This window comes from Thermobia domestica, chromosome 2, assembly GCF_964235325.1.
Source record: "Thermobia domestica chromosome 2, izTheDome1.hap1.1, whole genome shotgun sequence".
Lineage (NCBI taxonomy): Eukaryota > Metazoa > Arthropoda > Insecta > Zygentoma > Lepismatidae > Thermobia > Thermobia domestica.
In genome coordinates this window covers 46,694,021-46,720,586 of record NC_137455.1, presented here as the reverse complement: position 1 = coordinate 46,720,586, position 26,566 = coordinate 46,694,021, and the positions used below count along the sequence as shown (strand labels likewise).

The window sequence follows — 26,566 nt, the reverse complement described above, 5'->3', positions numbered from 1 at the left end:
TATTCGGAACCTGTTCAATATTAGCTTGGACGATGGAAATACAGGTAGAAAAACAGAATTAATTTATAATTCATTTCAGTTTAACATGCTTCTCCAGCGCTAAAGTTATATCAAATTATATACTGTTTGCTCACTGTTCCTCCTAACTATACCCCCTCCTCCTTTCACCTCAGAGTTCTATGTCTATATTCTTTAGTGAAAGACCACCAACTCTTACGGTAGATATACGTAGTATGAACTTGTCAAACAAAACAGATTCCTTATTTTGTTCTTCAAAAAAGTTCACTTATCTTATACAAAATTGTCCTTATAAGTCAGCAAACATATCAATGACATTAGGATCACGATTTGTCCTCCTGAAATCAAATTAATGTTAACGTGGACCTTCTTCCTCCTAAAATCAATTATTTTGTTCTCTGTCTATAGCAAGGTTATATATGACAATACTTGCAGTTTAAAATGGAATTTTGCATTCGATGCTCTCCCACCGGAAATCAAACATGAAATCTCGAGCTTCAAAGGCATAAACGCTAGCTACTAAACCAGTGAAGAAGGTCTCTTCCTTGAATCAGTCCGGAGTTTAGCGTTCCCTTCAGCACCGAGGCTATATGAAACATGGACCTATAGTTTAACGTGGGATCTAGACTACATCAGCTCCCGCTAGGAATTGCACCGGGTCTCCTATGCTGGAGGCCTAATCCTGAAAATGAATTAGTATTAATGTTAACTTCTATTTTTACAACTGACAATAAAGAAAAGGAGAGAAGAAAAAAATATCAGATGCTACAGGAAAGTTCTGTACTTTATTTTCATAGTTAAAATGGATACATACAAACTACCTTGATATAGTAAACATGCTGAACGATACAGCATGATTCTAATATTTTCTTTGATGAAAGTTCATATTCAACAACGGCTCGTTGGTCTAGGGGTATGATTCTCGCTTTGGGTGCGAGAGGTCCCGGGTTCAAATCCCGGACGAGCCCGTTACAAAATTTTAATTATTTGCGATTCAGCCTCCGGTCGTATTAAATACATCAGGCGTAAACATATACAATAGCTTGATAAACAGTAGTGGCAACATTGTTTTAATTCGTACCTAGCTTTATGCACAGAATAATACCTGTTACATTCGTTCAATGTAAGAGCCTTCCTTCTCTATCACCTTCTGCTCGTGTGGAAGATGTCGTACATTGTCAACACGTCAATCTTTGTCGTTGCCTCGCAGATGGCTTTTGTGTCGTAGAGTGCTTACTGTGAAGTGGTTTTGGCGAAAAGGCGGTCAAGAAGTTCAGTTCCTGAGAACATTGTTGTGCTTCAATGACCTTGACCTTGACCTACGTACGTAGTTTATCTTTCTGAAATCCATTGTTTTGGCGCTTACATTTTCCTCCCCAGCTTTACGGTATTGCTGCTTTTGACTGAATAACACACAGTCGTTACCACTCGCCACACTTCATCGCCTCACATTTCCTATCACATATGGAAATCTTATAATGCTGTGTGTGACAACATTCTGACGGAGATCAGTGTTACCACCTTTTTTATCCAACCTATGTATATGCATATAATGGACATACTGAGATATTACGCGCTTGATTTAATTTACATTATAATATTTCTTCTACGAGTTAATACTCTAAAACGTTACAATGAAGTGAAAGTAACTATTTTATAGTAGTCACGGAGGGATTTCCGTATAGGTTACTGCTTGACTGCTCGACTTTTCACAGACACTTTCTCAGAAACTACACTAACTATATCAACGTCATTTCAACGTAAGGCAAATTGTTGCAGTTCCTTCAAACTGTTGACAGCATCTTGATAAGTCTTTTGCCTACATTCTTCTTCCAACTCAATGACAATATTCTCTTCTTCCTTCAACTTATTTCCTCTTTTCAGACTTCCCGTATAATTCTCAATTAGGTATATAATATCCATTGTCTCTCTTTCGGTTTGCACATCAGTGTCTATTTCGCTGACAACGTAGTGTATTTTATATTCCTGCGCTCTAATAGGATATCTGGAAAGTCTTTAAATGCCCCTTTCCAGAACTTGAAATTTTCTTTTGAAATGTTTATTTTGATTTCCGTTGTCCATGTCAGACAGTTTCGGCTTAACAAACGGAATTTAACACTTGATTCATTCCCAATTTCATGGGACCGAGAAATATTTCCATTTAATAAGGGGTCCGCTGAAGACAGGTTTTACTGTATATATTTTTACTATTTTTTTGTATGATTTATAGGGAAATGTAATTTATACCTAGCGCAGAATTGTATATAAGTAAGATATATCAAAGCGTTATTCTTTCCTAATCGAGTTACCCGGGCCTTATTACGCAAAATTTGCACGAGTGCCTTCACAAAATTTGCAATCGTAACGCAACGTAAAATATTCGTTAATTGTAATGGTGAGCTTAAAAAAAAAAAAAAAAAAAGCTGCGGAGAATAAATGATCGTAAAACATAAAATCAATACATCGACTATCGCAAACGAAAACACATATTTATCGTTACGTCGACACAAACCGATACGTAATGGGGTTCCCGTAGTCTAACACGTGTGTAGACTCATAGGTTTAAATTCTTTAGGTCTGGACTATACGAACACTATTAACCCGGCGTTAGCAACGCGGAAAATTGGGCGTGATTTTTTCGGACTATACATACACTAAATGCATAGCGTATGCACGATATGTGAAAGTCTGTTTACAATAGCTTAAAATAGGCCTATTTTCAATTATATACAAAATTTGTTTTGATTTCGGGCAAGCCTGTTTCAAAATGGCCGCTGAAAATAGTTCCACATTCAGATATAATTCAGTGTTACACGCTAATATCTCGCGAACTATTCATCAAAGAAGAAAAATGTTAAGAGTATATGTACAATACAGACGGCCTAAAATATGGGTTAAACACGAGGCTCCCCCCATTTAGGGAGTTGGAAACCGGTATTCATTTTTTTTTTTTTTTTTTTGCCGCCCAGGTTTGTTTGTGGCGGCCATTTTGTATAGGCGCCTGAGCGTATTTTGCACTTTTCAGAGGATTCTGTTAAACACTGTAATTGTTTAGGTTTTAAAGATAATGAGTTCAATCCAAAACCAGATGAAAGATAATGGAATGGACAACAAAGAAGCTCTGAACATTGAGGTTGGAAACCTAGAAATGGTAATTTAGAATGTACATTTTGAAACGAAATAAATTAGACTCGCCTTCAATTCTTTGTCCACATTGAGACTAAATAGTAAACAACCTTGGAGATTTTTAAACTTTGCGAATTTTCGAAAATTGTGTATTTTCACCATCAAATCTCAGGGAGAACAGAAGTGAAAAATCCCAAATTTGCACAAAATAGACGATAGTTGTGCAGAAACAAATGAGTAAAATTGCATCACTGAGACTTGAATAGTTTCTGAGTTATAAGTTGTTGCAGTGAAGTGAAATTCACGATTTTGAAAACCGAACAGATGTGCAGGTTTTGTGTGGATATAATATCTCAGGTATACAATTTATCTATGTTTCATCAGAAGAAGTGCAGTCAAACAGCAAGAAATTCGAAATTTGCTATTTGTAAAAGCATTATTAATACCAGATCAGATCATAGACTTGTACCTCTGATGAAAACACAAATCAGATGTTATGAATACTCACATTCAGATGAATTTACTGATTGCAGTACTTCAGTACTTCCAGGACATAGCATGTTGTCATTTGCACCTAATGATACCGTAGTCTGGATTTATGACAGGAATAGTGGATTGAGGAATTGAAGACATCAATCAAGAAAATAACGATCTTTTTATTTACACTTTCCATCCCCATGGCTCAAGAACCTCTTTTAAACTATGTATAAATGACAAAGTGTGGATGCCAATCACTAAGGTTCGCCTGAAACTCACACCCACAGAGTTCTCAACTCCTACAGGTCGTAGTTTCAATATCAGTGCCGAACTCTGTACACAATTTAGTCAACTATTTACCTCACTGGTGTCGTAACAGCAGCGCTATAGGTAGGAAAGAAATAACAGACGACTTTCGTTTTTTGTACAAGATATGATTCATAAGTTATGCACACTTTACCCGTTTAACATTACTTTCGTGTTATTTTGACTTTTACTACAAAGTTTATATTCAGTCCAATGGCGCTTCATGATATTAAGTCCCAGTGAAGAAAACCCTTATAATTCAGAAATTGCTCGCGTCTCAGTGATGCAATATCACTCATTTGTTACTGCACAACTATCGTCTATTTTGTGCAAATTTGAGATTTTTCACCTTTGTCCTCCCTGAGATATTTGATGGTAAAAATACACGATTTTCGAAAATTCGCAATGTTCAAAAATTTCAAAAAAATCAAGTATATAGTTCTCAGATCTGAAACTTATTTGGGACGTTGTCTATTATCTGGTCTCTATGTAGACAAAGAATTGAAGGTGAGTCTAATTTATTTCGTTTCAAAATATACATTCCAAAATTGCAATTTCTACGTTTCCAACCACGATGTTAACAGCTTCTTCTCTCGACGTTCTGAAGCACATCTCAATGTGCAGAGAACATAGAATATTGTCCATTTCATTATCTTTCATATGGTTTTGATTTGAACTCATTATCTTTAAAACCTAAAAAGTTACAACGTTTAACGGAATATACTAAAAAGTTCAAAAATGTGCTCAGACGTCTATACAAAATGGCCGCTACGACAAAAGCTGCGCGGCTAAAATATAAATGAATACCCGTTTTGAACTCCCTAAATGTGGTACAAACTTAGGTAAAAAAAAATTAATAAAAAACTAAATTTTGTCAGCAACCATCATTGGTCGATTTAATTTGGATTGCCCCTCAAGTGGTATGGTCATTGCCTCAATCAATCGGCTTTAACGCTGAGTTGCTAACGTCGCGTTTCTAGTGTCTGTATACTCCAGGCCTTAGTAGAGATTTCTGCTCCACTTTAATCATAGATTGTAAATTGCTTCAAACTAGGGCGAATAAATGAAGTCGGCATAAACAACACCTCACAACTAACCCTCAAAGGACGTTTTAAATACTAGAACCGCTGCGAACCCCAACTTGTACTATATATTTATCTTAAAATTTATCTTAAAATTCTAAAATTGCGCGACACACCCGTTAGTCTGCCGTGGCATTGAAGTTCAAACATACCATATAGGTCTATACATATTATAATCACAAATTAAAATGTAAAAAGTAGAACATAAATCGTTGATTTCTGTCATCCTATCAACTAAGTAAATTTTAACTGAAAACTGGATCAAAATTCAAGGAAAACGCTTGTCACTAAATTTGCAAGATACGTAAACAAATATTGTGACAAGTGTTCAGAGCCAATAATTACAGTCAGCTGTTATTTTATCAGCCTCAATTCATAGATCATGCCATATGATGAGATTAGAAACGATGGCTTCGTTTTTTTTGCACACAGTAATGTTGAAGAAAAAATTACAGATATCATGGCATCAGTGTTCGTGATAAGCATTGATAAGCGAGCCACGGTTGTAACGTTATCATTTTCTTCAAGGCACTACAGACCTCTCTTCCTTTCTGTGTCATGGGCGAATTAAATGCCACAGTAAATTGGAATGCGTGGAAGTAAGTCATGTTTGTTGTGAGAAAGGAAAAGAGGAAGAATCAGTTAATGACGAACTGCCCTAATTTAAAACGTTTTAAGCATTGTAAGATGAGAGGGCTAGATAATAGGATCTGGTCTATTCAGTTTTCTTTAAAAAAAAAAAAAAAACCTCAAAAATAACCAAGTAAAGCCAATCCGCGATAGTAGCAATGCAAAAGACTGCCTTTACATTTATACATAAACGGAAATTGTGAACAACTCTGATTTACTGGGCTTATAGTGAGATGGGCTTATACTGAAGGGATATTTTGGCATATGAAAATGCAATCCTGGCTTTGGTGTGATCACGTCGCCCAAGACAACTCTAAAGCAGTGATGGGGCCGCGGTGGCTCACTGGTAGAGATCCCACCTCTGGTGCGACGGGTCCCAAGTTCGATCCTAGCTCGCGCCAAGTGAACTTTGTGATGGACAAACACCGTGCGCATGGGTTTTCTCGGGGTTCTCCTGTTTCCACCCGCTTTATTCATTTCATACATTTCTCATCATCACCGTCTCCCTTAGCCTAGCCGGCATAATCGTGGGACGTAAAACTGAAAGATTTCATTTTATTTGTAAAGCAGTGGCGATTTCAGAGGATAGTCCGGAGGGAAAATTTCCCCGGAGCTACGAAGTCCTTCTGGTGAGACATATTTCCGATCGTACTTAATGAAAATTACGAGTATTTTTCGCCGTTCTACGTATTTTATTTTATTTATTTATTTTTTTATTTTTATTTATTTATTTTTTATTTATTTATTTATTTTTTTTTGCCCTTCCCGCATATTGAAAGTTTCCCGGGGAGAAATTTCTTCAAATCACCACTGATTTCAATCACCATCACTAGAGGAGACGAATGTGAAAGATCTGAGCACGATCCATAAAATCATTAAAATTTACACGTAATAAGATTACCTTTTTGTAGTCATTTGCAAATCGCTTTATTTATTATTTATTTATATATTTATTTAATGAGATAGCTTTCCTTTTTTCCCTACGTCTTTGCAGTTACTTGAAATGTAAAACTTGTTCCAGATAGAAGATCGGGCTTTATTTAAAAGTTTGTTTTCCAAAGAGGTCATTGAAGTAGAGGGGAAAATTATTGGTGGGTAGTCATTATTATGATTATATTTCTAACTATTAAAATTACTTGATGTTGTTGAATTAATTGAAGATGCTAATTGTCAAAGTTGAGTATATATTCACGGGCGTCAGTCAATATCACCGGGGACACCGGGGACGTATCCCCCAATATTTGTAAAACGGTTTTCGTCCCCCACTTCCCCAATATTTCAAGTATCTTAGGTCAACTATGATCCAGAAGAGGCCCACCATGTAGCAGTTTGCTACGTTCACAAAACAATGTTAGGTAAAGTGGATTTTAAAAAGTAGCACAAAAATTTGTTTCCAATTGTGAAAAAAGGTAGTCAGTTTTTGGACCTATGAAGGTGAAGGTGGAGTAAACTGTAAAGTAATAAACTGTTTTTGTTTAGATAGCGAACCGTAAATAGAGTTTACGGTAGTTTAGTTTTTAAAAAATCAACTAATTTTTTAACTATACATTGTTCAGCCTCATTTGCATTCGTTGTAGGCTTGTAGGCTGAAACCTGTTTTCAAAATATTATTGTTTCTGAGTATTCACTTCACTACTTTTATCATTATTTTGTTTCTGACATACGCGTGGCAAGTGCGCCGATTTCTCTGTAACTTTGGCGGGACCCATTCAGATATGTGTTTGGTTGCAGACAAGGGTCTAAGAAGACATATATGAAGATTTTAAGATAAATTGAATTCAAATTATGCCAAATATTGTATATTCATAAAAATACATATAGTAATAAAAATACATACAAAATATATATATTCATAAAAATACATGGGGCTCACATGAGAATTGAGGGCCCGGGTCCCACAGGATCGGCACCTTTAACTCTTGGTATAATTTAAGTTGGTATCATTGACTGAATGATTAAATTATTATTATTATTATTATTATTATTATTATTATTATTATTATTATTATTATTAGTAGTAGTAGTAGTAGTAGTAGTAGTAGTAGTAAAGTATACATTATACTATTGTGAGTACAGAAACGTTAAAAGAAATCTTATAAAATCGGTCATACTCTAAATACAGTAGTATTTGGATGCAGAAATAACAAGTGAAAGTCAATACTATCTTCCTTCTACTAAATTTGCTGCCATGAAGTGTTTGTTGCCTATTTGTCTGGTTCGGATGCTGCCTGCTTAGAAATTAATTGATTTATGGGTTTTGCATGCCAAAAACGTAAGTTTGTAATGGATCAGTGCTGCTGCTGCTACTGCTACTACTACTACTACTCCGTATGTAGACTTTTTCTTCCTTTTTTTAATTCTTGTTTTGACTTATTTAAAAATTGAGTCATAGCTAACACGTGTCTTTTTGGAGTCGTTAAGCTTTTAGCACGACAACCATTTCTTGCGTCGATGGCCTTTTTATCAGTCGCGTTGCATATGTGTACTGTACTTGGCGATCGGAGACATGCATGGGAAGAATTCTTTAGTACATTTTTTTTTTCACTTTCGGATGAACTAAGGATTTAATCAATCTACATGACGTCCATACAAGCTCCCGTAGGTACTTGATTTCAAACAGGGACCAATGATAGACACCAAGGAACACCAAAAATTGTTTATGCACTATTTATGGAATCCGTAGTAGAGTTCTAGATCCTCTTTGTCTTACATTCCTGACTGCCTATTTTTTGAATATATATTTATTAAACAAATAGTTTCAGTGGAGGATGAAGGCGATCGCTTCCTGGACAGCCCCAGTGTGCTTTACTACAGTTAGCTGATGTTCGCAGTCAACGTTCTGTACCTTGAAATGCAACTTCTCTTTGGAAGTGCATTTGATCCCATACCTTTGTTGCTTGCCATGGTACTTGAGTTTGAAATGTTCATGAAGAATACGAAAATGACAATGGCAGATATCAATGTATTTAGCAAGAAGCTTAATATTTTACGCATAAAGGAGTGACATAGACTAAATGATTCTCAATAACACTTACTTTTACTATTACTTTTCTTAACTCAATAATTACAAATAATACGCTTTTTTTATACAAGTAAGTCTTTGGATACTTACAAAATACTGTACTAATAAAAAAAAAAGAAAAGAAATTCAAAACTATTTTCAAAAGCTCTAAAATTGTACAGAAATTTGAGTTTCCAACAATTATAATGTTATAAACTGTGCATACAGATTTCTAGGTGTAAGAACAGACTTACAAACCTGTATTAAATTATTGAATAGCAGTTTGTAGGCAATATCTAGCTTACTTTTTACCAGTAATGATTTCAGAAGATGTTCTCAATGGGGGAGGGTGTTTCAATTATTACCTCCCAGATGCGTACATTCCCAGATCCGTACATGTCAAAATCCTTCCCAGATCCGTAAAAGTGCAATGGGCGATGACATGACATATTTTGACATTGGTAAAAGATTTCCCACTTCCGTACATGTTTAATAACTGACACTGTTCCTGTGTTTTTTAAAGAAAGTTTGAGCAGAGGAGGATATGGAATTGCAAGCCCAAGGAAACAGAATAATAAATAATATACGAGGAGTGACTTAAAAGTTTTGAGCCTAACATAGAAAATGAGAATCTGGAATAGAATAATTATATGTATTAGAATAGTACAACCTTTGATATTAATGTGGTTCTAAGTACTTTTGTTTGTCTTTTAAGGCTCTTGAAGTGAGTGAGATGGCAGAAGTTAGGAAAATGGAAAAAATCGAGTACAGGTCATTATCAAGTGTCTGCAATTAAAAGGAACGTCGGCTTCTGAGATCCACCAGGATACGGTCAATACCGTAGGTGAATCTGTCCCTTCATATGCCACCATCAAAAGAGGGGTGTAGGAATTCAAACGTGGTAGGCAGAGTGTTTAAGATAAGCCTAGATCTGGGAGACCATCAAGTGCTACCACCACGGAAAACATTGGCCTGGTACTTGATATGATCATGGAAGATCGCGGATTGTCAACTCGACAGATAGCAGACAGGCTGGACATATCACAGGAGCGAGCAGATCATATTCTGAAGAATGAGCTTGGTTTATCAAAAGTTTCTGCTCGATGGGTCTCATGTCTTCTTATTCCCGAACAAAAACGTACTCGGTACCTCCTATGCGTGGACAATTTGAAACTGTTAGAATGTGATGTGGACGATTTTCTCTGTCGATTCATCACTATGGACGAGTGTTGGGTACACCATTACCAGCCAGAAACAAAACAACAACCCAAACAATGGAAGCATCCCTCCTCCCCTACCCCAAAGAAGGCAAAGGTGATCTCCTCCGCTGGCAAAGTGATGGCCCCTTTTTTATGGAGTTCCCAAGGTGTGATATTCATTGATTACCTTCAAAGGGGTCATACCATCACAGGACAATACTATAGTGACCTTTTGAAAAGAACTTCGAGAGGAAATTCAAGAAAAAAAGGCTACAAATGATGTCCAGAGGCGTTCTCTACCATCATGACAATGCTCCCGGCCACACATAAGCAGTTGCCATGGCTACTATTCACGAATGCGGCTTTGAACTCGTTCCTCATTCATCGTATTCTCCAGATCTGCCCCCTCAGACTTCTACTTGTTTCCTAATCTAAATAAGGCAGGACGACGTTTTGCAAACGATAATGACGTCATGACAGCAGTGGAGGAGTTTCTGTGGTCACAACCTAAGGATTTTTTTTCTACTGGGATAAAAGCACTGCAGCACCGGTGGAGTAAGTGTGTTGCTGTCCAAGGGGATTACCTTCTAACATCTTTTGAAACATCAAAACTACCCATAATGCTTTTTATTTTTATTTATTTATTTAATTATTTATTTACTTTGTCGAGTTGCACATATACTTTCTTTCTTCTCTTAACTTGCAAATTACCTTGTAGATCTGTCGTAAGCATGATTACTTGTCCTGGTTTCTAGCTTGAAAAAACGGATAATTCGATGACATGAGGATGTTGCTTGTTTAGCAAACTACGTAATCTATTATTCCAACCCTCTGCGGGATTGTTTGTTATATGGCGTTTTTCATGACAGTTCTACATGCTTACTGGGACTAGAATTTTCTAGCCACTGGTCAAGACAGAAGGCACTTCTGTTAACAATTAAAAACCTTGCCCGTATAAATCAGCAGTTTCTTTTCTGTATATAGTCGGAACAGGTACATCTTCTTCACGAATACGTTTCTGAGCTCCTTCGAGACTAAGTGGTTAGCGTACGCGCTCTTGGCGTGGGAGACCCGGATTCGATTCCCGGCGGGAGCTCATGTGGTTCGGATTCTACGTCAATCAGTAGGTCCCGTTTCATATAGTCTCGCTGCTGAAAGGGGAGTTAAAAACCAACTCAACGAATACTTTCTTGGCAGTGTATAGTGACATCTCTTCAGTTAAAGCTGTATCACCATACAAGTATGATTAGATATATTTCAAAAATATTTTCACTCCGAGTCTGCATTCGGCCCCGACACAAAATCCTTTCTTTAGTTAATGCATAACCAACTTTTTACATTTTCCTTATTAATCCTATGTAACCTATATTGCTATCATCATATATAGCCGACAGTTTTCTTTTACTTGTCTCTATAATCTCAAACGAACAACGTCCGTGCATCGTTTTTTTGTGAACCCACAACACGCTGAAAGTAAAGACAAATCGCACACCCTGTGTAAGAGTGTTACAACTTAAAAAATGGAAATTTTGAGTTATCATCGCTCAAAAGAGAATAGAGAGAAGTGAGCTCTACCTGGTGCTATTTTCGCTAAACGTAACTAAACAAATTAACCCCTAGATGGTAGAAATAGCATTGTTCCCGGGAGCAATTTTGATAGAATAAACTATAAAAGTCATGTTCCCACAAATGTATAATATGACTTGTAACAGTCTTCCTCCGGGTGTGCGAAATGTAAATTCATTGTTAATGTAATAATAATAATAATAATAATAATAATAATAATAATAATAATAATAATAATAATAATAATAATAATAATAATAATAATAATAATAATAATAATAATGAAATCACTCTCCTTCCACAATCTTTCCAGCTTAGGCTTTCCGGGAGAGGAGACCCAAAAAATATCACAGCAGTCTGGAAAATGAAATTGTTCTATGCCTCTTATTGGCTGCTACTCAAAATAAAACCCTTAAATTCCATATCCCCCTCTGCTTTAAAAAAAAAAAAAAAAAAAAATCAGAAAAACAGTCCCAGGTATTGAAATAGGAATTCTTATCTCGCTTTCAAATCATGACATTTCATTTCATATGGCTTTTGTACAGAACTGAGAAAGATTTTTGACATGTACGGAAGTGGTAATGTATGCAAGTAGGACGACACCGTTTGAATACATTGGGGATCAAAAGTAACACTACATAAATATTGGGAAGCCACTTTGAGAACAACATGAGTTAAGGCAGCGGGGAAGGGAATTTCGTAGTTTCTAGGGGTAGTTCCCTCCCTCTCGGGTCACTTCATAAAATCATCACTGCTTTCTAGGTTTCAAATATTTTTTTATTCTCTATAGTTATGCACTAAAATGTAGCAAGAAGAGATATGCTTCATATTATACTTTTAGTTTCAATGTTTAAAACATAGTGGGCTCGTCCGGGATTTGAACCCGGGACCTCTCGCACCCGAAGCGAGAATCATACCCCTAGACCAACGAGCCACTTGCTGTGCTCCCTTAATATTTCCAAATTAGAGTAAATGCTTTTCTTTTAAATGAGAACATCACTGCATTTTTTTTTGGGGGGGGGGGGAGATGGGTAAACATACTCTAACGGAAACTAACGTAAGTTCATATAAAATTCAGTAAACGGTTTCACGATTTTGTGGGTCTAGATCGTCATTTGTTTCTTGGTTCTGATTATACGCGTATTTTGACACTTTCGGATAAAATATTTTTGTACTAATGTTGATGATCATTATTTTGTTCATGATTGATCAAAAAATGTATAAAACACTAAACGTCCATCACTACAACCTTGCTTTTGTTTGAAGGTACTGTACAGTACTGTCATTAACCTGTTGAAACTCTGGAAATTCCTTCAATAAATAAATAAATTCAATCTGGATGGCCAGTTGCAGGGTTCCAACTCTAATCGCTCAATTCAGAAACAAGAACACTGATCACCAACCAGTATCCAAATGGAAACGAGAATTGAAGCAAGTAAATTATTTTAAAAATAATTAGTGAAAAAAACAAATTCAAATAAAACGTGAATATTTCTAGAAAATGGCGTGAGAATGGTCAAGAATATGGTGTTTACCTCCAACAAAATCCGCGCGCCAGTACAGATATTCAGTATGGGGATTTGAGAGCTGTTTTGTTTTACGGTCAACTTGTAAGTTTATGAAGTAAATCCTATGTGACATCTGGTCGATCATAGGCCTCATTGCGTAATACTAATAATAAATTATTATTACGCAATGAGGACTATGATCGACAAGATTCACGCGCCAGCTAGATAATGCATGGTATAGTGTATAGATCCCCAGCGCCATCTGTTTGGGATTATTTGTGTATTTAACAGTGTGTGTGTGCCTTTAGCTGGCAACAGTGTTTAAGTTGCTTAACGCTTTTCTATTGTTTGGTGAATAGTGTGTGAATGTGGAGGCAGCAAGAAGATGCAGTTTTGGTGGACCATATATTATGGTCGAAGATCATACATTTTAGTACAAACAATAAGCCATCGTATAACAATCATTTACAACTAAAGACCTTGTGAATATGTTTATTCTCGTGTATTATTTTTGTGTGCAAACTGAAGGTGTAATCATTAAATACAGTGAAATTATATTTGGTTGCATTCATGTGGTGTACGAACCAAGCCTTACAGTCCACTAATATGAATATTGTTTTTAGCATTGTTATTGTACTTTAGTGAAAAAAACAAATATATATTTTGGTCTAGGAATTAATTCGTGCGGTTGGTACGCACACATTGAAGCTGTAGTACAAACACAAAATACATAAATACCTTAAGAAAAATATTGTCCATCGCTAGCCACCACTTTCGCCCATCTGTCAGGCAATGTACGGATTCCGTGGCGAAAGAAGTCCTCATCCTTGGAAGCGATCCAGTCAGAGACCCATGTTTCGATATCTTCTGAAGAAGTAAACCGCTGTCCAATCAAATCGTTGTTCATGCAATCGAACAAGTAGTAGTCCGAAGGAGCAACGTCTGGTGAATACGGCGGGTGGGGTAAAACTTCCCATCCGACATTTTCTAAATAGGTTTTGACCGGTTTTGCGACATGTGGGCGAGCGTTATCATGTTGAACAATAAGTTTATCATGTCTGTTCTCCCATTCTGGTCGTGTTCTGGCCAGAGCTTGCTTCAAACGCATTAATTGTCGTCGATAACGTTCTCCATTCATAGTTTCACCCGGTTGCAGCAGCTCATAGTACACCACACCTTTCATATCCCACCATATGCACAGCATAACCTTTGCACAGTGAATATCTCGTTTTGGTTGTGATGGACCTGGTTCACCTGGTTTCAGCCAGGCCTTTTTTCGTTTAGGGTTCTCGTAATGGATCCACTTCTCATCACCCGTAATAATTCGATGCAGAAACCCCTTTCTGCTCTGTCGTTGAAGCAGCAATTCGCAAATGGTTTTTCGTCTTTCAACGTCTCTGTCTTTCAATTCATGTGGAACCCAATGTGACATCTTTTGAATCATTCCCATGGCTTTCAAGCGTTTGGAGACTGTTGTTTGATCAACGCCTAATGCTGCTGCAAGTTGTTCCTGCGTTTGACACGAATCCTGCTCGAGCAATGCTGTCAATTCTTCGTCTTGAAATTTTTTGGCTGTCCAGCTCGCTCTTGGTCTGCCAAGCCGAAATCACCACTTCTAAACCGTGCAAACCACTTCTTACACGTTCGCTCAGCTAGAGCATGGTCACCATACACTTCCACCAAAATACGATGACTTTTAGTCGCACTTTTCTGCATGTTAAAGTAATGCAGCAGGACACCCCGCAAAAACATTTTATCAGGCACAAATTGCGCCATGTTCACTTAACTACAAACTGGTGTTGTTGACGCTTTAATCCACTGCCCTATACTACGAACGATACGCGATGACAGGGGTTTTCAACACATGTGTGGATACACGGAACTGAGGGACGCTCCGTTCGTGGCGCCATCTCTTGTCCACCCGCACGAATTAATTCCTAGACCAAATACATCCACATTATACATTTGGTCCTCCGCGCCGGATAAGTGCAAAGATTTCTGAGAAATGTTCTGTGCTGTTGTGCTGTTGTGAAGAGAAATGTGTTTGTGTCAGCCTATATGTGGTGCTATCACGTACGTTGAACAATAATCATGTTTTTTGTGTAGGCGGACAGCTGTTGTATCAGGACCAGGCTTCTGGAGTATATTTCATAGGTAAAAAAAGAAAAAATAACCATTATCATCAGGTCAGTAGTTTTTTATTCTTCATATTTCTGTGTAGCATTTAATCATGGCTGAATCACACCAGCGTCTTTTAAGGCAAAGATCTGCATACAGAGGCCAGTTAACCAGAATAAACACCTTTGTTCAGGCCTTTGATCCAAATGAAGGCAATATAGAAGAAATACGTGCACACTTAAAACATCTAAATAACGTCTGGTCAAAGTTGCAGGAGGTGCAAGATACTATTGAAATTGATCAAATCGAACTCGAAGCGGAAGCAGAAAACGTTCGTGCAGAAATTGAAAATGTGTATTTTTCTTTAGAGGCTCAAATGCAAGCACTTATTTTAAAGCATGGAAATAAAGAATCAGCTGTTAATAATAGCACTAGCAGTAGCGCACAAGTTAAATTACCGGTCATACAGTTGCCTGCATTTGACGGGAACTGTAAACATTGGTTATCATATAAGGACACTTTTATATCTCTTATTCACAAGAATAAAGACATTTCCACAGTACAGAAGTTTCAGTACCTCCGAACTTTTCTTAAGGGCGAAGCGTTAAACCTAATTGAAAATTTACCAATTACCGAAACAAATTATTCAGTAGCATGGCAATTACTCGTTGACAAGTATTCAAATAAAAAGCTAATTGCTTCTTCTTACATTCACGAAATACTACAAATCAAGCCAGTGTATAAAGAAAATGTAAGTGAACTTCGCGCTTTTATAAATACAGCTACTAACAATATAAATGCGCTACAAGCACTTGAGCCAAACGTAAACCTCACAGACGTAATTTTGACCCAACACTTTGTATCAAAATTAGATGCAACTACTAGAAAGTCATGGGAGCTTCAAAATACGAATTCTAATTTTCCTGCTTTATCAGAATTCTTTTCGTTTCTCGAGAAACGTTGTCAGGTGCTTGAGAACATGAGAACTAGTATTGATGGTGTGAAGCAGGGTAGTAGCGTACAAAACAAGCAAACAAAAAGTATTCAGTCATCAAAGACTTATTTATCAACATTTTCAAATGCATGCGAATTTTGTAATAGCCAGCATCCCTTATATTCTTGTTCGTCTTTTGTGAATGCTGGACACAGCCAAAAATTAGAGTGCATTCGTAAAAATAAATTGTTTGAAAAGTAATCATTTTTTGAAGAATTGTAAATCGAGAGGTTGTAAAAAGTGTTCCAAAAAGCACAATACATTATTGCATGTAGACGTAACAAAGGACAAATCAGTGCGGTGTCCAAGTGTAAGCAGTGCCGCGGTGCAAGAGCGTAGTAACAACTCAGATTCCAGTGAAAATTTAGGGCAAGTGTCATATTGTGCATTAAAGGCTAGGCCTTACGCAAGAGTGTTGTTATCTACTGCAATAGTAAAAGTAAGGGATAACAAGGGAAATTTGGTTCCTTGTCGCGCGCTTCTAGACAGTGCTAGTCAGACCAATTTCATAACAGAAAATTTGGTGCAACAATTGAACATCAAACGGTATAGACAGTATACTCCAATTCAAGGTATAAATCAAGCAATATCTAATACAAAGTACTCTGTAGATATTTGTGTCCATTCATGTGTTAACACATTTTCATTGAATATAAGTTGTTCAGTTCTCCCTCACATTACAAGTAAACTACCGGAAGAAAGAATTAATTATGACGATTGGAACATTCCCAAGGACACTGTTCTAGCAGATCCTACTTTTAATACGCCTGGAGACATAGATATTCTTTTAGGTGCGGAAGTATTCTACATAATTATGAAGTCAGGGCACAAAACACGGCCAGGTGATTTTCCAGTGCTTCAGGAGACAGAATTGGGATGGATCGTGGCAGGACGCATTCCTCAAGAACGTGACCCCCATATTCCATTAACAACATGTTTTATGAAGACAAACATAGATCTACAGCAACAACTACAAAAATTCTGGGAACTAGAAGAAATTACTGTTACACCTAAATCAAGCGAAGAACTTGGATGTGAGCGACATTTCGTTCAGAATACAACAAGAGATCATACAGGGCGTTTCATTGTACGATTGCCTTTGCTTGAAGATCGTACAGTTTTAGGCGATTCTTATCAGCAGGCATTGGTTAGATTAAAGCAATTGGAAAGAAGATTCGATCAACACCCGGACTTTGAAGCTAAATATACGGAATCCATGCAAGAATATGAAGATCTTGGTCACATGGTAAGGTTAGATGAGCGTAAAAAGGAGGACGTCAGTGTTGCATACTATTTGCCACATCATGCAGTTTTTAAGCCCACAAGCTCTACAACGAAGCTCCGTGTGGTGTTTGATGCTTCAGCAAAATCTGACAGCGGAAAAAGCCTCAACGACATTCTCTTAGTTGGTCCTACAATACAGCAAGATTTGTTTTCTATCGTTTTGCGCTTTAGAACTCATTCGATAGTATTCACTGCAGATATCGCTAAGATGTATCGCATAGTCAATGTTCATCCAGAAGACACGCCATTACAACGTATATTGTGGAGAAAATCTAGAAATGAACCGACTCAAGTTTTTGAGTTGAAAACACTAACGTATGGTACGGTATGTGCTTCATTTGTAGCCACAAGATGCCTACAGCAATTAGCAGACGAAGAAGAGCATAATTACCCTGTAGCAGCAGAAATATTACGTCGAGATTTCTATATTGACTATGTTTGTAGTGGCATGAGCAACATACAGCAAGCTCTAGAGGTCCAGAAGCAATTGATAGAGTTACTGGGAAAGGGAGGTTTTACACTTAGGAAATGGAGTTCGAATGATCCAAGGTTATTGGAATCCATCTCGCCAGAGCTTCGAGAATTGCAGCGTCCAATCCAGTTCCACGAAGGCCAAGGCGTCAAGGCATTAGGATTGTCATGGCATCCAGACTTGAATATGTTTCTCGTTGAAAGCAAGACGTCAACAATGAAGGTTCAAGAGTGCATTACTAAACGCCAGATTGCTTCAATCATTGCCACTATATTCGATCCATAGGAGTAATTTCACCAGTTGTCATTTCATACAAAATATTTTTGCAAGAATTGTGGCGGCAAAAGGTTCAATGGGACGACAATATACCAATGGAATTAGCAAAGAAATGGACTCAATTGTACAAGCAACTTCCATTAATCAATCAGATTAAATTCGATAGATATGTACTCGTTCAAGGAGACATAGCGGAGATTCAGATCCATGGTTTTTCAGATGCTTCTCAAAGAGCATATGGAGCTTGCATTTATATGCGATCGATCAATCAACAAGGAGAAATATCAGTTAAGTTATTATGTGCTAAATCACGTGTGGCCCCAGTCAAGAAAATCACTCTCCCACGTCTGGAGTTATGCGCAGCAGTTGTTTTGGCAAAATTAGTTCACAAGATTTTACCGAATTTAAAATTGAACATAAGTAGCGTCCATTTATGGACCGACTCACAAATCGTGTTGGCATGGCTAGCTTCTCCGTGTAACAAATGGAAACCTTTCGTGGCCAACAGAGTAGCTCAAATTCAAGACTTAACTGACGTTAGCTGTTGGAAACATGTAACTTCTTCAGACAACCCTGGAGATTTGATTTCAAGAGGAGTAGATGCAGTTTCCATAAAGGACAATTCATTATGGTGGCACGGTCCACAATGGCTTTCTAGTTTAGAATCTAATTGGTCAGTCACAATAAGGATTCACTGCAACCAGATCAAGTTCCAGAGAGTAAGGGAACCATAACATTGACAGTCACTTTAGACAATTGGTGCAATGAAACCATAACAAGATTCTCAAAATTGTCAAGGTTAGTTAGGACAATAGCATATTGTAGACGTTTTGTTCATAACATCAGACACAAGCAAAACAAACTAACAGAAGGTCTTTCGGTACAAGAACTCCACACAGCGCTCCATGTTTGCATCAAATGGACACAAGAAATTGGATTTCACAGCGAATTACAGCATCTTCGTGATGGAAACATTGTTCCGCCAAGAAGTAAATTGAACAATTTACATCCATTTTTAGATAGTGGAGGCATGATCCGAGTTGGAGGAAGATTGGAGAATAGTCAACTTCCGTTTGACGCCAAACATCAAATAGTTCTGCCTTCAAATCAACATTTAACAAAACTTATAGTTGAAGCAAAACACTTAAGATTACTTCATGCTGGATCCCAATTATTAATATCATCACTACGCCAGAAATATTGGATCATCAGGTGCAAACAAGTAGTGAAACAAGTGATCCATCATTGCTTCACGTGTTTCAAGTTAAAGGCCAGTGGTTCAAAACAACTCATGGGACAGTTGCCAGCAGCTCGTGTGCAGAAAGCCAGACCGTTCCTAAACGTAGGTGTGGACTACGCTGGAGCGTTTTACATAAAATCAGGAGCAGTTAGAAATAGATCTGTACGTAAGGCATAAGTTGCGTTATTTGTTTGTTTATCCACCAAGGCAATACATTTGGAATTGGTAACAGATCTTAGTGCGCAGTCATTCATAGCAGCTTTACGCAGATTCATAGCCAGAAGAGGAAGATGTCTCAATATATACAGCGACAATGACACAAATTTCGTTGGAGCCAACAACGAATTGAAAGAATTGTATCAGCTGTTTTCATCAGATCCTTTTAGTTCTCAAGTTCATGATTTTACATCGACCGAAGGAATTCAGTGGCACTTCATACCACCAAATTCGCCGCATTTTGGAGGACTATGGGAAGCCGGTATAAAATCAATGAAATACCATCTAGTTCGTATTACAAAAGGTGCAGTGTTAACATATGAAGAGTTTGCAACATTACTCACACAGATTGAGGCCTGTCTCAACTCTCGACCACTTACAGTGCTATCAAGTGAGCCTAACGACATCAGTGTTCTCACCCCTGGACATTTTTTTAATTGGAGAAGCACTTACAGCTTTACCAGAGCCTAACCTCACCGATCTACCATACAACCCCTTATCTCGTTGGCAGAAGATACAACAACTAAAACAACACATTTGGAAGAGATGGTCCCGAGATTATTTACATGGTCTTCAACAACGCTCTAAGACAACTTCACCACAACACAATCTCAAGGTCGGAGATGTAGTTTTGCTGATTGAAGACAACGTTCCTGCATTGCAGTGGAAATTGGGCATCATTGAAAAAGTGTTCCCACGAAAGGATTTCTTAGTTCGTGTAGTGACGGTTCGTACTACAACTGGAACATATAAACGTTCCATCAAGAAACTAGTTGCATTACCATATAACTAGGATTAGAATTGAGATTTGAGTAATAAAAAATAAGTACAGTTGTAACATTGCTTCAAGTTTTGTGTTTGTTTCGTTTTTTATATGTATCATTTTGCTTTATTTGGTCAGACCTTAGCTGACCAACAGGGGGGAGTATGTTTGGGATTATTTGTGTATTTAACAGTGTGTGTGTGCCTTTAGCTGGCAACAGTGTTTAAGTTGCTTAATGCTTTTCTATTGTTTGGTGAATAATGTGTGAATGTGGAGGCAGCAAGAAGATGCAGTTTTGGTGGACCATATATTATGGTCGAAGATCATACATTTTAGCACAAACAATAAGCCATCGTATAACAATCATTTACAACTAAAGACCTTGTGAATATGTTTATTCTCGTGTATTATTTTTGTGTGCAAACTGAAGGTGTAATCATTAAATACAGTGAAATTATATTTGGTTGCATTCATGTGGTGTACGAACCAAGCCTTACAGTCCACTAGTATGAATATTGTTTTTAGCATTGTTATTGTACTTTAGTGAAAAAACAAATATATACATCCACATTGTACACCATCATTACTGGATTTCTATGCTGTTAATTCCTGACATTGCCGCAAATACTAATGAAAAAAACAATGCCCAAACAGATAATAACGCCAAAATCACCAATCTCGATGAAAACACGAGCTGAAGCCGTTACTCCAATACCATCCCAGACTTTTAATAGCCTTACTCAAGCCTTCAATATTTAGTCTATATATAGGCTTGCACAAATTTGCTTTTACACGTCTGCAGATCTAACCAAGGCTATAGCAAACTTCCTAGTTCCTCGAGTGCAAGCTTCTTCAAACTTGACATAATATGTAATATACAACTGGTCCAGGGGCGGATCCAGGACGGACATCTGGGGGGGCGGTGGGTTGTAATACTGCTATTTAGAGCTACTTTTAAGAGCTCCAAACTCTGGGATGGGTTTTATTTATATATAAAAAATAAGAAAGTTTCATCTTCTGGGGAAGGGGGGCAATCGCCCCCCCCTGGATCCGCCCCTGAACTGGTCTAAAATTCCTTTAAATTAACACATCTGTCAAGTATGACTTAAAATTTACACTTGGGAAAGCCACACACACAGAGAGCCTCTCAGGTACTCTAATGCGCATATATTTTTGCGCAGCCTTCATTCTTATATCTGAGACTTCATTCGTTACCTATCTTCTCGAAATCATGCGTACAGCAACGCAACGCAAAAACTAAATAAATAAACATAAAATAAAAATAATAAATAAATAAATCAAAAAGTAAGTACAACCGCTATGCCGAGGAGTAGTAGTAGCAGCAGCAGTAGGAGGAGGAGAGGAGTAGAAGTAGTAGCAGTAGTAGTAGTAGTAGTAGTAGTAGGAGGAGGAGGAGGAGGAGGAGGAGGAGGAACGGATTAGAAGCCCCACAGGGCTCGTTTTATTCTACCTTAATCCCCATGATATAAAGTTTGTGATCAACTTAAAACATCCAGCTAAGGTATCGCGTAAAACAGCTGGTTAGGGTAGCGCGCGAAAAAAAAAACACTTTCGGGGGTATTACTCTCCCGAGCGGGTCGTGTTTATATGTAAAGGTTATCTGAACTCGAAACATGACTTAAAATTTAACACTTGTCAAAGCCATTCATAGAGAGAATATTTTACAACCCCCTGCCCCAGAAAACCTTCCTGCCCCTGCTATGCGTATTCTAAGTCAGCGTGAATCTAAGTCAGTATTCTAAATAAATCAGCTTGAAGAGTAATATTTTTATTGAGATGACTTCTCTAGTAGCAAGGAAGCTTTCGGCCAGTTGACACGTGCTTGGCTTTTGGCTTTCTACGCTTGCACTTGAAACGCATGCTTTCATACAATCTGCCTTTTGTTGTACTTGCAAGCGATACTTTAGATCCTTCGCACAGCGTCATAACATGACTGGCTGTTCATTGGTTATTGTCTTACCGCCAGCGTAAAACGTTTGCGTCAATCTTGAATGGAAGACTGAATGCAAGGTTGCCTCCATGTAACTTCACTGGAATCCAGCTTACGGTATACTTGCACGTTTTCCAATTAAGCTGGATGCAAGCCTTGCCGAGTTGCAATGCAAACTTGCAGCAAACGGTTTGCAAGTTGTCTCTGTTACTAGAGTTGAATTTCGTCACCTATTAGAGGGGACCGACACGACACCCCTCTTTACCAGTAACTTCCATCTTTCACGAGAAAATATGAAGATAACGTACTTTTTATATTGAACTCTACACCACAGTTTAGTGCAATTGGTTTCGGGTTTGATTCCCAGTGTGAGAACATTGAACGCATTGTGGTAGTTCGGATTCCACCTTAAACTGTAAGTGCAAGCCTCATATAGCTTGGCGCTGAAAATACGCTAAATTTGAATAAATAAACAAACTATACCATGATTAAATTATTCTAGAGATGATTTTCTACATTGATTTTCATTCTGTTCATTACAAAAAAAAATAATTAACTAACAAATGTGATCCTTGCAGCTAAACTAACACCATTAGCAACTTTCAGTTTGTTTAAATACGTATGTAGCGACTAAATTATGACATGCATTCTGATAACTTTTATATTGCAAACTAGTTTACATTATAAGCTTGAGATTTTTTGCAAATCAAAACAATGTATTGCCAACTTCATATTACAACATGTTTATATGCATGCAACAGCTAAGTAAAACAATATTATTGGCGAATAGACCATGACCTAATAATAGATACATTCCACAGCTAATCATTTCTTATTCTACTTGAGAAAAAAATAATAAATGTTAACCAAACAAATTATCTAAAACTACAATGTGTTTCTTTAATTGGTGTGTCTGTAATGGCTAAGGCTTCTACTTCAATGATGTATTGGTTACTGTTACATGTACAAAATTTCTTATACCCTCTGCAGTTGATAATTCAACAAGAACTTTGGATACAACGTTAGGCTTACTAAATAGGCCTAACTATATATAAACACTCTCTTGCCTAAATTATAAGTCAATTCCGCAAATAAATCATTAACCAAAATGTACCACTGGACACGTACTTTAATACCAAACATGATTTTCCCTGAAAATGACATCAATATAAACGCATATATATAATTTAGTAATACAAACGGATACTTAATATACTCCTCTGAAAGATATATAAACGAACATAAAAAAGCACAGTGAATACAATTGTTTCTTCTTTTAATATGTTTACACATTGTCATTACTAACGCACTTAACACATCTTGCCATCTCTCAACATCTTCCCCCGGTTTCCGCAAATGAATGTTTTGTACCTCTTCCCTTCGTTCTTCCTTGGACCTCGTTACTACTTTCTTCCTTGATTGATCACCTTTCCATACCAATTGTGAGTACTAAGGTTCCTGAGCACACAGCTCATGTTAAGCACTAAGCTCCTTGATCGCACAGCTCCGTATAAACCTCCGAGCATTAAGCTCTCTCAGCGAACAGCTATATATATAAACCTAGAAACACACGTTTATATTAATAAAACATTCCAAACCCACAGTATATAAAACATACTCTCAAAACTAGATTCTGTTTTAAAAGCAGTTTCTATCAACAGCTCATCCAATTCAATTAAAAAGTTACCAAATAAATTTTCAAAATCAAATTTTCAGTCGCAAACCTAACCTAACCGGTAATAATATATTCATACGTAATCTAACCTAACAACAAGTCAGTAAAAGGACGCCTAAATCCCCATGAACAATGTCAAGAAACTTCATCCTCATCCCCAGTGATACAGGATAGTTTCTACTAAAAGGGTGCAAAAATTCTCCACAATGCCTCAAGCGATACAGGACTCTCCAATTCTCCACAATGCCTCAAGCGATACAGGACTCTCCACCATGCCTCAAGCGATACAGGACTCTATCCACCACGCCAGGCAATACAGGACTCTCCACCATGCCTCAAGCGATAAAGGACTCTATCCACCAAACATATCAATATAAAACTAATTTCAAGATCACATCTTCTATGTCAAACTATGTTCCACAAACTTCTAGAATGTTTCAACATTCTACTTCTTTCTCTTCTTCTCTAAAAGAAGGCATATGCACCAAAACTATAGCAGATTCTGCCCTAACAGTTACTACCAAAGATGGCGTGAGTCAATGAAAACTATGACCTACCATACACTGTGAGCCACTCTGACCCACCAAACCTCATCTTCATCAACTCTGACCCATGATGCACGCCCTCTTCTCCACTGACTAAAGAGTCTACACTTGTAATAAAACAAAGCTGTCAAATTATCAGTAATCGAAGTTTGAATTTCTACGGTCAATCGCCCAAGCACCGCTCTGTTACAATATCGGTAGATCTGATTTTCACGATATAAAATGGTAAAGTGTTTGTCATACGATGAATTTCAATTTAATTATCATATAATTATTTCCTTGTTAAATTACAGATACTTTTCAGTGGAAAATAGAATGAAATTTGAAAGCTTCAAATCAGGGTAAATTAGGCCAACGTAAAGGAGAAAACTGTAAAATTTGACTTTGTCTCGAAAGCCAAGTAGTAAGTCCTATTGTTATTATTACAATTACAAATATTAATATCCTAAAGTGTCTGAAGTCTTTTTTCACTTAGATATATTCATCTCAGGAAAATAAATAAAAACAAATAAAAATAAATTGGAGGCCTTGAATGTAAAACGTAGACAAATTCACCAGTGTTCAGAAGATGCTGTCTACAACACATTGAGCAAAGTGGATCGGTGGGTCAGAGTGGGTCACCGTGGGTAATGGGTCGTAATGGGTTACGTCCTATTGACCCACGACTCACTCACAAATCTTGACCCACGATCCACTCCATCTCTGGTCACTACTTCCTATCTAACGCCTCTACTTCTAATTGTCTAGAGTTCGATATCCCAACTGCCTCAGGTCCTGGATCAACATCGGAAATTTTGTGTTGCTATTGGGAATCAACCCCAGCACCACAAGCACGAAAATCACACATATTAATGGTTCGACTACATGAGAAAAATGGTTAGCTAAAAATGCACTGGTCAAAATATTAGTTAACCCCCTAGAACTAACGTTGGTCTGTCGCTATCGTTATACAGTGAAACCTCCCTTAACTAGTGATGAGCAAATGCAAGACCAAGACCAAGACCCGGGTGGTCTTGGTCTTGGTCTTGGTCTTGCACATGCGGTCTTGGTCTTGGTCTTGCAGTGGAACCCTCGGTCTTGGTCTTGGTCTTGGTCTTGCACATCTAGTCTTGGTCTTGGTCTTGGTCTTGCACATCCAGTCTTGGTCTTGCTTGCAAGAGTCTTGCAAGTTTTGCTTTTAAGAAATCTATGATTTTCATAAGTAAATTTTACTCTGGATATAAGGGATAATAAATCCTACATTGCGTCAATAGTGAGGGAAATACAATGTATGTTTCTAAATGTAATATAGGGCCTATTTTACCTTCGTGTACGTGTAATGATACTGTACAACATAGGCGATGACCTTTACTTTTTTTTTTTCAATGGGTGATCACGCTTCACTACTTATATAAGATAAATCACAACATTTCGTAATAATTTTATATGTTTTAACAGATCCAATACTCCACTGGTTCCCAAACTGGGGAGGCTATCCCTGACAGTGAGACGCATGAAAGAAAACCAAGACGGCACAGATTTCTGAAATACCATAAACTGCAAAATTATTTTTACACTCTAAAGGCGTCAGATTTTTTCTTTCCAACCACGATTAGCTTATCTTTGTATTGAACAAACTCCCAATTAAATATTGAAATTTTGTTTTACTGATTCTAATATGTACTGTATGGGGCAGAAATAAGAACATACGCAAAAACGATGAAACAGTTAGACCAGTGGTGTCCAATTATAATGAGCCTGAGGGCCATAACCGTCTTTACTAGTAATGTGGAGGGCCGCAGCTAACTAATAATAATAATAATAATAATAATAATAATAATAATAATAATAATAATAATAATAATAATAATAATAACAACAATAATTTATTATTATTATTATTATCATTATTACGCTACCAAAGAAAAATATAAAAAAGATATTTGAAATATTACCTATTCAATCTGTGACAAATGAAGGTGACTAGCAGCGTTTACAAGGGTTGGGATATCTACATCCATTCCTATTGTTGCGAGCCGCAGGAGATGTAAAAGAGAAGAATCTCCAAGGCAGTTTCTGAAGCGATTTTGCACAATTTTCATGGTGGTAAATGCACTTCCACACAAATAAGTACTATCAA

The 26,566-nt window shown here is 37.3% G+C and overlaps 3 protein-coding genes and 2 non-coding genes across 5 annotated transcripts; 4 read left to right on the top strand and 1 right to left on the bottom strand.

The window, feature by feature from the left end:
- Positions 1 to 914: 914 nt before the first annotated feature.
- TRNAP-UGG (transfer RNA proline (anticodon UGG)) lies at positions 915 to 986 on the top strand. The gene has a single exon. It is a non-coding gene; the product is annotated as a tRNA-Pro (tRNA).
- An 8,644-nt stretch (positions 987 to 9,630) lies between these two features.
- On the top strand, positions 9,631 to 18,066 carry LOC145679002 (uncharacterized). Its single transcript, XM_081749603.1, has 2 exons — positions 9,631 to 10,006; positions 16,301 to 18,066. The coding sequence occupies exons 1-2, from the start codon at positions 9,631 to 9,633 to the stop codon at positions 18,064 to 18,066; spliced, it is 2,142 nt and encodes a 713-aa protein (XP_081605729.1).
- Positions 12,268 to 12,339, bottom strand: TRNAP-CGG (transfer RNA proline (anticodon CGG)). Its single transcript has one exon. It is a non-coding gene; the product is annotated as a tRNA-Pro (tRNA).
- An 86-nt stretch (positions 18,067 to 18,152) lies between the features above and the next one.
- On the top strand, positions 18,153 to 18,791 carry LOC145679001 (uncharacterized). Its single transcript, XM_081749602.1, has one exon. The coding sequence runs from the start codon at positions 18,153 to 18,155 to the stop codon at positions 18,789 to 18,791; it is 639 nt and encodes a 212-aa protein (XP_081605728.1).
- A 296-nt stretch (positions 18,792 to 19,087) lies between these two features.
- On the top strand, positions 19,088 to 19,474 carry LOC145679000 (uncharacterized). The gene has a single exon (XM_081749601.1). It carries the CDS (start codon positions 19,088 to 19,090, stop codon positions 19,472 to 19,474), a length of 387 nt encoding a protein of 128 aa, XP_081605727.1.
- Positions 19,475 to 26,566: the final 7,092 nt, after the last annotated feature.

Excerpts from the sequence above, each read along its gene's own strand:
- LOC145679002 (XM_081749603.1), top strand. The coding sequence starts at position 9,631 with ATGGAAGATCGCGGATTGTCAACTCGACAGATAGCAGACAGGCTGGAC. Across the intron at positions 10,007-16,300 it reads TTTTTTATGGAGTTCCCAAG|ACGTAACAAAGGACAAATCA; the intron begins GTGTGATATTCA and ends TATTGCATGTAG.
- LOC145679000 (XM_081749601.1), top strand. The coding sequence starts at position 19,088 with ATGATCCGAGTTGGAGGAAGATTGGAGAATAGTCAACTTCCGTTTGAC.
- LOC145679001 (XM_081749602.1), top strand. The coding sequence starts at position 18,153 with ATGGAATTAGCAAAGAAATGGACTCAATTGTACAAGCAACTTCCATTA.